The 13814-nt window shown below is 43.0% G+C and overlaps 1 protein-coding gene across 2 annotated transcripts; it reads left to right on the forward strand.

Moving 5' to 3' along the window:
• Positions 1 to 5416: 5416 nt before the first annotated feature.
• FAM110C (family with sequence similarity 110 member C) lies at positions 5417 to 13313 on the forward strand. 2 transcript variants are annotated; one of them, XM_004452730.5, is made up of 2 exons: positions 5417 to 6490; positions 10552 to 13313. In XM_004452730.5, the coding sequence occupies exon 1, from the start codon at positions 5478 to 5480 to the stop codon at positions 6471 to 6473; it is 996 nt and encodes a 331-aa protein (XP_004452787.2). In that variant the 5' UTR covers positions 5417 to 5477; the 3' UTR covers positions 6474 to 6490; positions 10552 to 13313. The 2 variants fall into 2 exon arrangements, with proteins under 2 accessions (XP_004452787.2, XP_071067949.1); XM_071211848.1 differs by lacking the exon at positions 10552 to 13313 and adding an exon at positions 8824 to 10545.
• Positions 13314 to 13814: the final 501 nt, after the last annotated feature.

Here is a 13814-nt window from a genome sequence, read left to right on the forward strand (position 1 = left end):
TATCTGATTCATATAATGATCCTATAAAGAGGGGAAGACAGGTATTATTACTCCATTTCATCGATGACTCAAAAATATCAAATGATGTGAACACAGTCATTCCATATTTTGTGGAAATGCCCAAAGACAGGACCATTTCTATAAATTACTTAACTTTAATGATAAAATTTATGCTTTATAGTTTTAACTATGATGCTCCTCCCTTTGAACCATGCATGTTCTAAATACATAAAATATACCACAAATACATTCACATATGCACATGTGTATACATAAATTCAACAAACAGGGGTGGAGTAACTCAATTTTTATTTGGACCATCATGTATTTCATGTATTGCAAGGTATTAACCTTATAAGTACATTTCACATGCATTTATAAAGTATTTTATTTATTTATATTTTTTATTTAATTAAATTAATGAATAGTATCCATAGTAATTTTAATATTTTATTGTAAATATGCAATAAATATTACATAAAAATAGCTAGGAACATACATCAAAACAGCTTTTGCAATTATTATTTTGTAGCCTTAATAAAAAGAAATGACTGAGAAAGTCAAGAATATAATCCCCATTTTCTTACTGGCTCATAAATGTGAGCCAAAAGTGAAGAGGATACATTACTAGAATTGATTCAAATAACAAATAAACATTAAAAAGATATATAACCCTCCTTAAGGGATTAATTTAAAAAGCACAGTGCAATTTGAGTTTGAAACGTGTTTTTATCAAACAAATGGTTTATAACCATTATGTGGATATATGTTATAGCAAGAGTGTTTCACAGAAGGGCCCTGAGCACACGGGTGAAATATGTTTCTGTTTACGAGTCTGTTCCCAAAGACAATTAAGTGATATGATTCTGAGTAATTAGGCTTATTTCTGAATGAATATGTTTATAACTCATGTTTTATTTTAAAAGCCATAATCATATCATTCATATTAGAAAACAAACTCAGCAAACACCTTCATCTTTTAGGTGGCAAAACTAATATTTACTCACTTTGAAAAGAGATGCATAAATTGAAGTACAGAATATAATGATTCCTGAGTTTTTACTGTTGTTGTTACTACTGTATCTTTTGTGGCTAAAACAGAGCTCTGCTCATAGTAAATCTCAATAAATATTTTTATGATAGATTCTATACAATGTCCCCAGAGAATGATATATATAAGAATAACAAATGCCAGTATTTACTTATTCTTTTATTTATAGAACTACTTTTTAATTATGAATTTTTTTATTTTGAGATAAAAATATTCACCTGCAGTTATAAGAAATGATACAGAGAAATCCATTATAAACTTTACCCAGTTTCCCCCAATGGTAAAATCTAGCAAGTCCATAGTGCAGTAACTCAACCTGGATAATGGCATTGATACATTCAAGACATAGAACATTCCATCACCACCAGGATCCCTTATGCCTTACCGAAATCCTACTACCTACATCCCTAAAACGTGATAACCACTATCCTTTTTCCATTTTTCTGATGTTGTCATTTCAAGGATGTCACACAAGCTGAATCATACAGTACGCAATCATTTGAGACGGACTTTTTCATTCGGTGTAAGCCCTTGTTGATTCATGCAAGTTTCTGTGAGTATCAAAAACTCATTTCTTTTTCTTGCTGAGAAGTAGGCAATGGATGGATGTACCACAGTTTGCATAACCATTTGCCTGTTGAAGAACATCCAAGGTGTTTCTAGTTTTTTACTGTTGTCAATAAAACTCTATAAACATTCGTGTACAGGTACTTGTGTGAACATACATATTAGTTTCTCTTCTGTAGAAGTGCAAATTGCTTCCTGAGTGCCTGAACCATTTTACATTCCCAACCACAATGTACGAGTGATCCCGTGTCTTGTCACTTTGTCTTTTTTTAATTTTAGCTATTTTATAGGCATGTAGTGATATCTCATGGTTTTCATTTGCAGTTCCTAATGGTTAATGATGTTGAATTTCTTTTCATGTGTTTATTTGCCATCTGTATATCCTCTTTGGTGAAATGTCTTTGTATCCTTTGTCCATTTTCTAATTGCATTGTGGGTGTCTTGCTTTGTTTTGTTTATCATTGAGTTTTAAGAGTTTTTTAAAAAATATCTCTATTTAAGAGTACTTTATATATTGCTTGAATATATTCATTGGTTTCCATTTTTTCCCTCTATATGTTTTTAACATTTATGCTTATGATATATGCCAATGGTTCTCAAGCATTTTTGTTTTCAGGACCTTTTTATACTCTTAAAATTTTTGAAGGTCTTAATAAACTTTTGTTTTGTGGCTCATATCTATCTTATTGAAATGAAAATTGAGAAATTTTTAAAATGCAAAATACACAAGCACATATTCTGTCAGCTATAAAAGCTGTGATATAATAATATGCCACTAACTCTGGAAAGCTCCACCATGTACCTGTAAGAGAATGAGAATTTTAAAAGACAAACAAAATCTTATTTTTGTTAAAGCAGTTAAATTAGTTTAACAACAATAACAACAAAACCACCAGAGGTATCTGGGCCACACTTGGAAAACTGCTAGTATATTCACCCTATTTTACACCTTAGGAAAGCATGACTGTAATAGTTGCATAATATTCCACCCTACAGGTCCACCCTCTATTGTCTAGTCTTCCTCCTATGTCAATGTGTTTAGGTTGACTTCTGCCACTTGTCTTCAGTGAACATCCTCATGCTCTGTACGTTTCTCTTATTATTTCCTTACGATAAATCCCTAAGATTAGAATCACTGGCCAATTGGGTCCTTAAGCACTTTTTTCCTGCTCTGACAAAGTCTTTCAAAGTGATGCCAAGAAGGAAATTAGGTACAAAGTTGAAACTACAAGTTGAGCAATTAGAAAAATTTATTTAGACAATTCTCTTGTCAGTATCTTGCTATGCCAGTTCCACTTTTACAGTAAATTATCTGGTTAGTAGATGGAAAATTATGAATAGGAATATGCTTAGGTTTTCTAATAGCAATGTCTTAAATAAAACTTTACAGAATTGCTTTACTTTTGCTCTTAAGATGTTTAATGCTCTATGAATTCACTTAACATACTTAAAATGTGACAGCCATCTGACTCAGAACCATCATCATCATCAAAATAATAAAAAATAAATATTTATTGAAAATTAGCTCCCTACTGGAGCCATTAAAATACATAATCTCACTAATTTAACAAAAGTCCTAAAAGGTGGATATAGTTAGCTCTAATTCACAAATGAGCAACCAGAGGCACTGAGAGGTCCCATGACAGGTCCCAGTTCGCAGCATTTCAAGGTGGCAGAGCCAGGATCTAAACCTAGGTCTTCCTGGATGAACAAGCCTTTAGTACCTTTAGTACTCACGATGACGATGAAGCAATGACCATTCTAAGCTATAAAAGTGGGGATCTTTATAGATGACAAAACAAAAATTACCTTATCTTGATCTGAGAAATTAGCTTATCTTGATCTGAGAAATTAGCTTATCTTCTAGAGTACCATAGCTCATAAGTGGTGGACCCGACCCGAGGACCCAGGCTGCAGGCTAATTTCAGGCATCATATGCTTAGGAATCGTGTGTCCCTCCCCCCCTCTCCCCCACCTCCAGAACCACTGCTGTTGCACAGGGAGTGCAAATTAGCAAAAGGAGCCATTTTGGGCTAACAATTAGAAATATTTTCTCCCCTGGCTGAGCGAGACCAGACTTGGCAAGCTGAGAGAAGGCTGAATTTCAGGCTCTGCCAGAGCCCCGTGCATCAGCATCCCAGGGTAGGAAACAATCCTGAACTTGAGTGCTCACCCTCTGTCCCTCTCTCACAAGTACTTTCCCTAATACCACAGTGTCCTTTTCCAGTGCGTTGGACATTTTTAGATAAGCCTATCTGGGTAGTCAGAAACACACCTGTAGTGTTTCTCCTGCTAACTATAGAATTTAACCTCACCGAGGCTGACAGGGACTAAAGGATCGCCAGGGTCCATTTCAGCACAACCCTTCTCTGGTTCTCTGATCACGTGGTCACTGCCACCAGGCTTACAGATTTCTTGAATTCATTCAGCAACTACTCCTGCCAACTCACCACCACCTCCTCACCCCTGGTACCCTGCTGGTATGCCATGCTTCCCCGTTTGAACCAGGTTTTCTCAAAACGAGATGAGAGCCAGGAAAGATCTAAAGCGCCTCCCTGCTTTACCACTTGCTGCCATGTTGCACTTGCACAATAAGCATTTAATCACAGCTTGTGAAAGGTCAGCACGCACCTGGTGTTTGCCTTGACCTAAAAGATAACTTGGACTTTTACTTGTCTGGGAGATATTTTTACTCCTTTGTCCAACTTCTGGAAAGAATGGAATTTTGGAAAAACTTTTCTCCCCAAAAGTGTTTGCATACCTTTGCTGACATCTGCCCTTGTGAAACCATGTTTTTCCCGTTGCCATGGTTACAGTAAAAGCTAACAGAGATGGGGGCATTTGGTCGGCCTTTCTAAACTTTTATTTTTTAAATATATTTTTTATCTTTTTAAAAAGATACTCTTAGCTTACATAAATGTTACATTAAAAAATAAGGGATTTCCATAGGTCCCACTCTTCACACCTCCCACATTAACAACTTCCTTCACTAGTGTGGAACATTCATTGCAACTGATGAACACAAGTTGGAGCACTGCCACACAGTATGGATTAAAGTCTACATTGTAGTTTACACTCTCGCCCACTCCATTCTGTAGGTTATGGCAGGATATGTAATGGCCTCTATCTCTCCTTTTTTCCAAGTTCCCAGGAGTCTCTGTCACCAGCCTGTTCTTCCTACGATTTCCGGTCCCCTTTGCCCTGACTTGGTCATATTGCCCTCCCCCCCCCCACCCCCCCCGCCAGTCAGTGACAGAATCTAGACGAACAGCCAGAAAACACCACTCATTTTCTTTCCCTTATCATTCTCCACCCTCCCTGATAACAAAAACATAAGCTCAGAGATTTAGGAAATGAAACAGTCGAAAGTTTTCATGGACACTGAGATCACTTTAACAATTCCAAAGACTTGCGACACCTGTCCAGGGCAACAACCCCGTCTGCTCCGCCCCTCCCCTCCGTGGAAATGTGCCCCCAAACAGTGACCTCAGGGGACTCCCGGGGCCAGGCATCGGCGGGTGGCACTTGGAGGTGACGACGCCGTGCCGGGCAGGCACCTCCGGCCCGCGCGCCGGCCCGGCCCTCCCGGCGCCTCCCCCGGGCGCCCCCTCCCAGCCGCGGTGCCAGCTCAGCGGCGGGTGCGCGGGGCGGGCACCCTCCTCCCAGCCCATTGGCTGCCCCGCGGGGCGCCCGGGGCGCCGGGGAGGTAAAGGCCGCCCGGGCGGCGCCCAGCGCGGGGTCCTCGCCAATCAGCGCGGCCTCGGCAGTGCGCCCCAACTCGGCACCCGGGCCGGCGGCGGGGCGCGAGCGGCCGAGCGGCGCGGGCGTCGGGGGCCAGGCCCGGGGGTCGGCCGCGGCCATGCCCGCGGGGGTCGCGCCGGGGGCGCGGCTGCGCGCGACACCCGCCCTGGGCGCGCCGCTGGGCGAGCGGCTCCGGCACCGCGGCCCCGAGTACGTGCGGCAGCTGCTGGACGCGGCGCGGCCGGCGCGCACGAGCGCCGTGGAGAGGCTGGCGGCCGACCGCGCCAAGTACGTCAAGAGCCGCCCGCCCGCCGCCGCGAGCTCGGCTTCCGAGAGCAGCAGCGCGAGCGGCTCCGCGGGCAGCGGCACGGGCGCCCGCGACGCCCGCGACACCGAGCCGGCGGCCGGCGCTCCCCCGCACCCGGCCCGCGCCCCGGGGCCCGTGGCCCGCCGCGCCATCGCGCGAAGACCGCTGCGGCCCGACTCCCTGCTCATCTACCGGCAGAAGTGCGAGTTCGCCAAGGGGCCGGGCGCCGACGGCGCCAGGGCCGGCCTGGTGCGGAAGCTCTTGCCGGCGTCGAGCCGGGACAAGGCGCCGCTGCCCGCCGAGGCGGCCCGGGAGGGACCGGAGGCCCGGAGCGAGGGCGAGCAGGCCGCCCCGCCCAGGCTGCCCCGCCCGGCGCCCCCCGCGCCCGCCGTGCCGGCCCCTCCCGCCGGGGCGTCGGCCGCGGGCCCCGCGCTGCGGGAGCTGCGGCGCCGGGGCGTGCAGCGCTCGCAGTCGGACGTCAGCTCGCGCTTCTCCAGGGCCTTCGCCGAGTCCGACGCCTTCTTCCAGTTCTGCGGCCTGGCCCCGGAGGTGGTGGAGGCCCTGGGCCGGGAGAACTTCTCCGCGGGGTCGGAGCACGCCGCCGGACCGGTGCGCAGCGTGAGCATCGCCACCTCCGACAGCGGCTTCTCGCGGCGCAGCGCCGGGGACGACGGGCTGCAGGAGGAGGAGCTGACGGAGCAGGCGCCCGGCCCCACGTCCGTGATCGAGAAGAACGCGCGCATCATCAAGTGGCTGTACACCTGCAGGCGGGCCCGGGAGGCCCCCGGCCCGCAGGCGCCGGCGTGACGCGCCGCGGACCCCAGGTGTGCTGGCGGGGAGCCCGAGGGGGAGGCCTGGCCGGCTGCGCGGCCGGGAGCGCGTGTGCACGGTGTGGCCAGGCGGCCTGATGGTTAGTGACGGCTTAGGTGTAGAATCCAGGACTCTAAATTGGAAGGCTCCCTCGAGCCAGCCCGGGCTCATGTGTCACAAGACGCACGGCCACGAGAGAGCAGAACTGCCACGGGTGCCCGTGCAGGCCCAGCGCGCTTCCTTGTTCCAGCCGGGGACAGCCGGCTGCTTGGAAAGGCGGTTCTGTGAGTGAACGCCATCCGCTTGGCTTACTATGGAGAAATAGGAAATTGGAATTATAAACATGTCCCAGCAGCATGCACTTCCACGTCTTCTGCTGCTAGTGTCTCTTGCATCAAAAATGGCACATTAGCCCCCCCGGTTTCTGTGGGAATTGGCCTTGTGAGCAGACTCGAGGTGGAGAGAGCGGTGTTTGATTAGAGCCTGTAGCTCCTAGGACAGGTTTCGCTGCCGCACAGAAATCATTCTTTGCTCACCTCAAGCAGAAAGGGAGGCTGCGCTGACCGGGAGGACTTGGCCAAATTGGTGAGGACAGATCGGTTTTCTACAGGGCCTTGCCTGCAGTGTGGCTAAATTTTATTTAAATTGTTCTGAGGGCTTTTCAGGGAGACCCGCTTAGCAACCCTAGTTCAGGCCAGGAGGCTTCCTTGGTTGGAAGCAGGGAACTGGACTACGTTAACTGTAACCTGACTTAGGATTTTCAAGTGCTTTGGTTCTGTATTTAGCTGTATTACAATAGTAATCCTTTGCACAACAGGTAGTCCAGGACCACCTCAGACGTTCTGAGAAGGATCACTGAGGAGTTGGAGAATGTTTATCCTCTCATGTCCAAGTACATACGCTAGGGGATCGCAAGAGAGGGAAAGTAGCTTTGCAGGGTCCTCTGAGAATTTAACCACCACATCTTTTTTTTCCCCTTCTTATCTTAAGTGACAGCTTGCTGTAAATGTAAAAAGAACCTTTCCTACAATGAAGGTATTTTGTCTGTCCTTGAGCTGTTCACTAATGGAAACACAGTATCTGTCTGTGGAGTGGGAGGTGAGGGCAGGGATGTCATGCTCCAGGAGCCTTATGTGCTTGAGAACAGAAAAACCAAACAAGTCAAAGCACCCACTAACTTCTCTGAGTGGCCACAGCCTTAAGAGAAATAGGAACATTAATGAGGAGAGGTGAATTCATTGTTTCTCTTTAACTCTTAAGGCTCAAAGCTTAAGTCCTTTCTTATAATGTATCAAATATGTCCTTTTTCTACGAGTCTAAATCCCCAGAGAATGTATATAGGAGCCAAAGCTTTCAAAGAGAACACTCTCAATCATATACTTCACAGGTTGTCTTTTGGATCTGAGATGCGTGACCACGGCCAGTGGGCCCGTGTCTGGTAGACAGTGAGCAGAGAACTGGGAGGCCTGCCTGCTGTGAGCTTAGTCAGGCATCAAACAAAGGGAGATAAACAGTTCACTTCCAGCCTCTACATTTTATTATTCTGATCAGACAATAATACATATATCTGGATTCCATAACTGGATCCTGGAAAAAGGAAAACAAAAACTCCTTGCCTACTGGATTATGTAAAAAGTAAACTGAGAAATAAGTTCACCTCTGGGTAGCAGTCGCCAGAGCCCACTGTGTTTCACACGTGGAAGGTAGGTTGATGGTGGAAATAGTTCTGAGGTGATTTTGGAAGTAATTCTGAGGTGATGGTGGAAGTTCTGAGGTAACAAGATGACACCCAAACAAACCAAAATAAAATCTGACCACATAAAAATAAAAGCACCTCCTTCTAACCCCTCCCTCCAGGACCAGACCCACCACTGTCTCCAGTGCTTCAACATCACAATAGTAATCTGAAAGAGTATTTAGGGTTTGGTCAGTGAAATGATCATTCCAAAGCTCCTTTAAGGTGTGCACCTTTGGAAAGTGTGAGAGGTTTGGTTAGCCTGTGAGAACTTTCACTTTTATGGCAAAGAGAAGTGGTTGAGTAACTTCCCCAGCGGGGTAAAGTGACAGCAAGGTTAGAAACTACAGAGGGGAGACTCCACACAGAACCAGAGGCCCTGAATCATGTTTATTTGCTCTACTTTTCCTCTTTATCTTAAACCTGCCTGGAGGAGAGTGTTTCTTAGCTTCTAAGCTATTTCTAATTGTTCAGAGAAGGGAGACGACATCACACAGACCCTGCCCAGATTTTTTAATAAGATGTCATGGGCCGTCACCTGCACTGTGTTGACCTCAGACATTCACTCTTCCAGACCCGACATAACTTGCATTCTTTGAAACTTCAATGCAGGTGTACCTAATGCCTGGTTCCTTGGAAAAGTCTGTGGAGGAAATGAGTGTCTCCAGCTCTTGAAAGCTGGGCTCTCTCACTCCTGAAGCTGACTGCTCACTCTGATGATGTCTGTTCATAACCACAAGCCACCTTTCAGAACTTACCGCCTGCAAACCTCTTTGTTTCCTCTGAAGAGGAGCCAATAGAGAGAATCAGCAACCAAAGTAAACAGGACTGCAGAGTGTGGCAAACTGTGTCTGTTAAGCTGCCATTCTGGCAACTTTATTGAAAAACACGGTTTACAAAATAAACATGAACTTCCCTCGTGGGCATACCTTGTTTCTGTAACTAGTTCCATATCTTTTTGAAGACATGCAAATAAGAGTTGAAACTGTATTTTTTTCTCTAGTTTACCAGCACCCATGTATTGAAATTTGTAAGGATTTATTTTAGGATTTCAGGAAAATGTCAGAAAGTTTACGATGAACAAAGTTAGGCTTTCTCAGTGAAAAAGAAAATATATTTCATAGGGAACGTTTTGTCCACTTGATAGCTAGAGATATTATACATTATAAGAAAATATATCCCACTCAGAATTATTAAATAATAGTTTGTAAGCTTTTTTACCCAATGTGTTCAAAATGTTTGTGTTTCAAAATTGAGTTCCAGCCATAGGTTATCTGAACTGGACAGTGACTCATAGATTCTACATGTTTGCACATTGAGGATCCGTGAGTAGTGGTAGAAGGGTTACACATGGGTAATTTCGGTATTTCATCTCACAGAGTATAATTCATGAAAATTGCTCTTCCGTTTGGTGGTGTTTAGTCATCTTCCTTGACTTCAATTCTTCAAATTGGGAACTTGCCAAATGTAGGTCTTTCTGCTTTCCTATCTTTTGCATAGAATTTAAAATTTGTTGATTTTTAAATATTGTTATAAGAGAATGGCAACTTGTTCTTTGAACTAATGGAAGAGATTTTTTTTTTTAATTTGAAGGATTAAAATTAGTACTCCTAAGGCAAATGTCTTCAGATATTCCAACAACTGTCTTCACATTTCTCTTTGATAATGAAGCATGAGTACAGAGATCCACTAAAAGCTGATGATATATGATTATGGTTTCATCATTTGCAAAGATGCTTTCAGAGTATAGAATGAAAGAGGGACTCTTCAGCCTTTCTGCTCGCTTCTTTGACTTCACTGAGAAGCTCTGCAGTTAGAAGCATGTTTTAGGAATGCATGCAGTTAGCATGGTTAGTATGCTCAGGTTTTTAAATAGCTTGAATAACCAGTGGACTACCTACCCTTCCTGTCTTCTAGCCAGTGCCTTGGCCTCTTAGGGAAATAGGTGCTCGAAGTAGAATCTGTTTGTCTTCAAATATTTATTTCAACTGTCTGACTTGTGTTCTACTTTTGTTGTCCAACTCTGTGGTAGTTAGCAATGGTCTCACTAAAGTTCAAAGAAATTCTCCTTCTACCACATAAGTGGTTTGAGGTAAACAGAAACTTCAAAAGTCAAGAGAAAGGCCTGCAGGGAGTTGGAGATTTATTCTACCAGAGAAACCAGACAATACGTTTCTTTAATAAGGGCACCGACTCCTTTTCAAAGGTTAAAAGGAAAAAATAAAGGATTTATTCTAAAGTGCAGAGGATAGACTAGAGAACAGACTTTGTAGCATAATATCTGGTTTCGTAACTTTTCCCTAGACTGCAATTTGAATAATTTTTCTCCTTACCCCTCAGGAGGAAAGCCTTCCCAGGGATAGAGCTTCCTTGGAAGAATATCCAAGATGACTTGGAACCACAGGACCATCTTCACTAGCACAGATTTTGTCCAAAACGCCCAAGCCTGCAGCATGAGTGCTGATCCCCAGGGATAAAATGCTTGTCGACCAAGCTTAAGTAATCGCAGAAGGTTTGAAATGCCTACGTGTGGAAAAGCTGGGCACTGGAGAAGATGGGAACGCAGAATTTGGAAACTTGCAGAGTTGTGATTATGATACAGCCGAAGCTGCTGAGCATTTTTTTCTTGTTGGAGATGCATCCTGTACTTGCTTGTAGATGGCAGCTGGAGAGGAAAAAACTACTTGGAAATACTTTCTGGGGCAACTTTTTGACTGACTTGCTGACAAAGATGTACCAAGATGCATTTTAGTGATATCTAAATTGATGTTTTAAAAAAAATAGAGACTAAGAGCATGAAAACCAAGCATCAATACCATGGTATTTACTCCTTTCAGTCATCTTGGGCTGATTGGCACCATGTAAATAAAATTTATTTTATTCCATATTCAACCATAATCATGAGAAGGTACATACTTTGGTTATCAAAGGGTAAAACACATTCACACACCAATTTTTAAAGCACGGCCACACTGTTAACTATAATTAATACTGAAACTACATAACTGATCATCTTATTTAATGATTCAGAAAGCACTTTTTAAAAAAGTCACGTGAGAGCTAGGAGCTCATTCTATTACTGCCACTTCCCATTGGGTTGTAGACATGTGCAAGTACCAAATAAAAGATAAGTTATAGTTGAGATACTACTAAATAAAACCTTTTATTGTATGAGGCAGTTTCTTGAACGTTGGCAGAAGAATCTTAAGGTTTCCTTTCATGAGATCTATGCCAACATTCCTTGGTTTTCCAGCATCATTTTGAATGCCCAGCTCTTTTGTTCCCAACTTCCAAAGCAAGAGTAAGAAATCCTGGGTACAAAAAATACGGGCACTGAAAGGTATGGAGGTTTGCTCTTCCCTTGAATCTAATGCAAGCCTCACTAAATTACCTAATCATCCCAAATTAGGCACTAATTCACCCTTCCCTGCAAATGGTATTTTTTGAAAGAAGGGACAGCCCTCTAGGTGGATGCGAGACTCTACGATCACAGTATTGGGAGGGAATTACTCTGACCTATTCATGAACTTGCTTGTGACACAAGAGTAAATAGATTTTAGAATCAGAACTTTCAGAAAGAAATTATGCATCAAGGATTACAACCCAAAGAGTCTTTTTCACCTAGTCATCCCTTTCGAAGCTTACTATGCTTTGTCAAATGGATATCTCTTTAAGAACAAAATTATTAGGGAGAAGAATAAGGAGGGAGAGAAATGGGTTTCTTAGTGGTAAAATATTTTATAAACCATTCCATTTTTATATAGTTGTGTGATTGTTTAACTCTGTATTCTACTTTTGTAGATGTTTTACTTTGAGAATAGGTCTTTGAGTTATTTATTTTTACACAGTAGATATAAGTCTTCAGATGGCTTTCCTTCATTTTATATGGTTTTTGTTTTGATCAGGGCATTTTAAATCATTTTCTCTTCAGCTGGTTTTTTGTCTACATTGTTCAAATGAATTTTCATCTTTTGATGGCAAGCTGAGCATTTGCTGCTTTAATCTGTCCAGCAGTGCAGTGATTCGTTTTCTCATAAATGACGATGCATGTCTTCAGAGGCTGTCGGCAAACTAACATACCTTTTCAGTGTAGACTGTGTTTCAAGACAGGAGATGCCCTGCTGTAAGAATTCATTCCCCAATCATTGCTCTAAAAATGCTGCTATTTTGTTATTCACTGGATTGCATTTAGTTAAAAAAGATTCTCTCCAAGATGAGAGGAATATATTTTTTAAATGTTTCCTTTTCATATACCCAAGTCTCTTATTTGCAGGTGGTCACATGTATATGTGGCTGCTTTAAGTGAGATTGTTTAGTGCCTTTCTACTGTCAGAACAAGATTAATTGCAACCCAGGTCAGATTTCTCTTAAGTCAAAATGGTGGCAGATCCACCTATCCATAGAGTAGGTGACAAAAAATGGTTTCTGTTTAAAGCCACCACGGTCTGTCAGAAGCATTTTGGACTTTCAGCTGCAGCACAGGAAAAGAGAAGAATTCAGTTGGGGTCAATGCTGGAAGTTGATCCTGAAGTCAGGCCCTGTCTTCACTATATGGTTAGAGGGGAGAAGTCCTATCTGAAAGCTGAATTACCCCAATTTACTGAGTAACTTTGAGAAAATCAATCTCTGCAGCTCAATCTGGATGAAAAAACTTTTAATTGTTCTCCGCAAGGATGAGGAATATTTACTCCTGCAAAATACTTTCACTTCTTCATGAGAGAATAGCATGTAAAGTAACACGATTAAATAATGCAAAGGAAAAAAATGTAACTCAGCAGTAAACTATTTGAATAACGTGGGTGCAGGGTAGCAATGCCTCATACTGAAAGAAACTGTAAAGTTGACTCATTATATACCTATATATCATTTTTAAACTACTGGTCGTTGTCACTGTGGAATACAAAGGCGGTTTTATTAAACATCGCCCTTCGTCAGTAGGTTCAAAGTTCAGTGCCGTGGGTACAGTTTGTGATGCCTAAAAACGTCAGGCCCAGACAATTGTTATGCAAGTTTGTAAATAGAATTTTTCTACAAGCTACTTGTAACTGGAGTGCAATATTGCATATTCTGTATTACAGAAATAAAGTATTTTTTATCATTTATTATGGATTTATGAATTTGTACAGTGGGAACAATTTTTTGGAGCAAGAGTATGCGTATTATAATTACTCATATCTTTTGCTTCTTACCTTTCTTCTTTAATCCAGTCTCATCAGATTGTTTGAAGAAAGCATTTCAAGAATTGACCTTGGCTAGTTACCTGACACCTAAGGTCTCCAGCTTTCCCTGGAGATAAAATACAGTAAAACAGTTTTGAATATTTAGCACTTTGTTTTTCTTTAATTGGTTCATCTGACCAAGGTGTTCTTAACCATTTTTGTTCCATGGACCCTTTTGCCAATTAGGTGAAAACCACTGACCTCTTACTAAGTCTACACTATACTGTGTATTGTTTAATAAATATATCACCCCCTCACTAACACATCCCCACAAGAATTTTTTTTAAAGATTCATTTATTTCTCTGCCCTCCCTCCCCATTGTCTGCTCTCTTGTGTCCATTCACTGTGTGTTCTTCTGTGTCCACTTGCATTCTCTGTGGCAC

This window comes from Dasypus novemcinctus, chromosome 25 (assembly GCF_030445035.2).
Source record: "Dasypus novemcinctus isolate mDasNov1 chromosome 25, mDasNov1.1.hap2, whole genome shotgun sequence".
Classification (NCBI taxonomy): domain Eukaryota; kingdom Metazoa; phylum Chordata; class Mammalia; order Cingulata; family Dasypodidae; genus Dasypus; species Dasypus novemcinctus.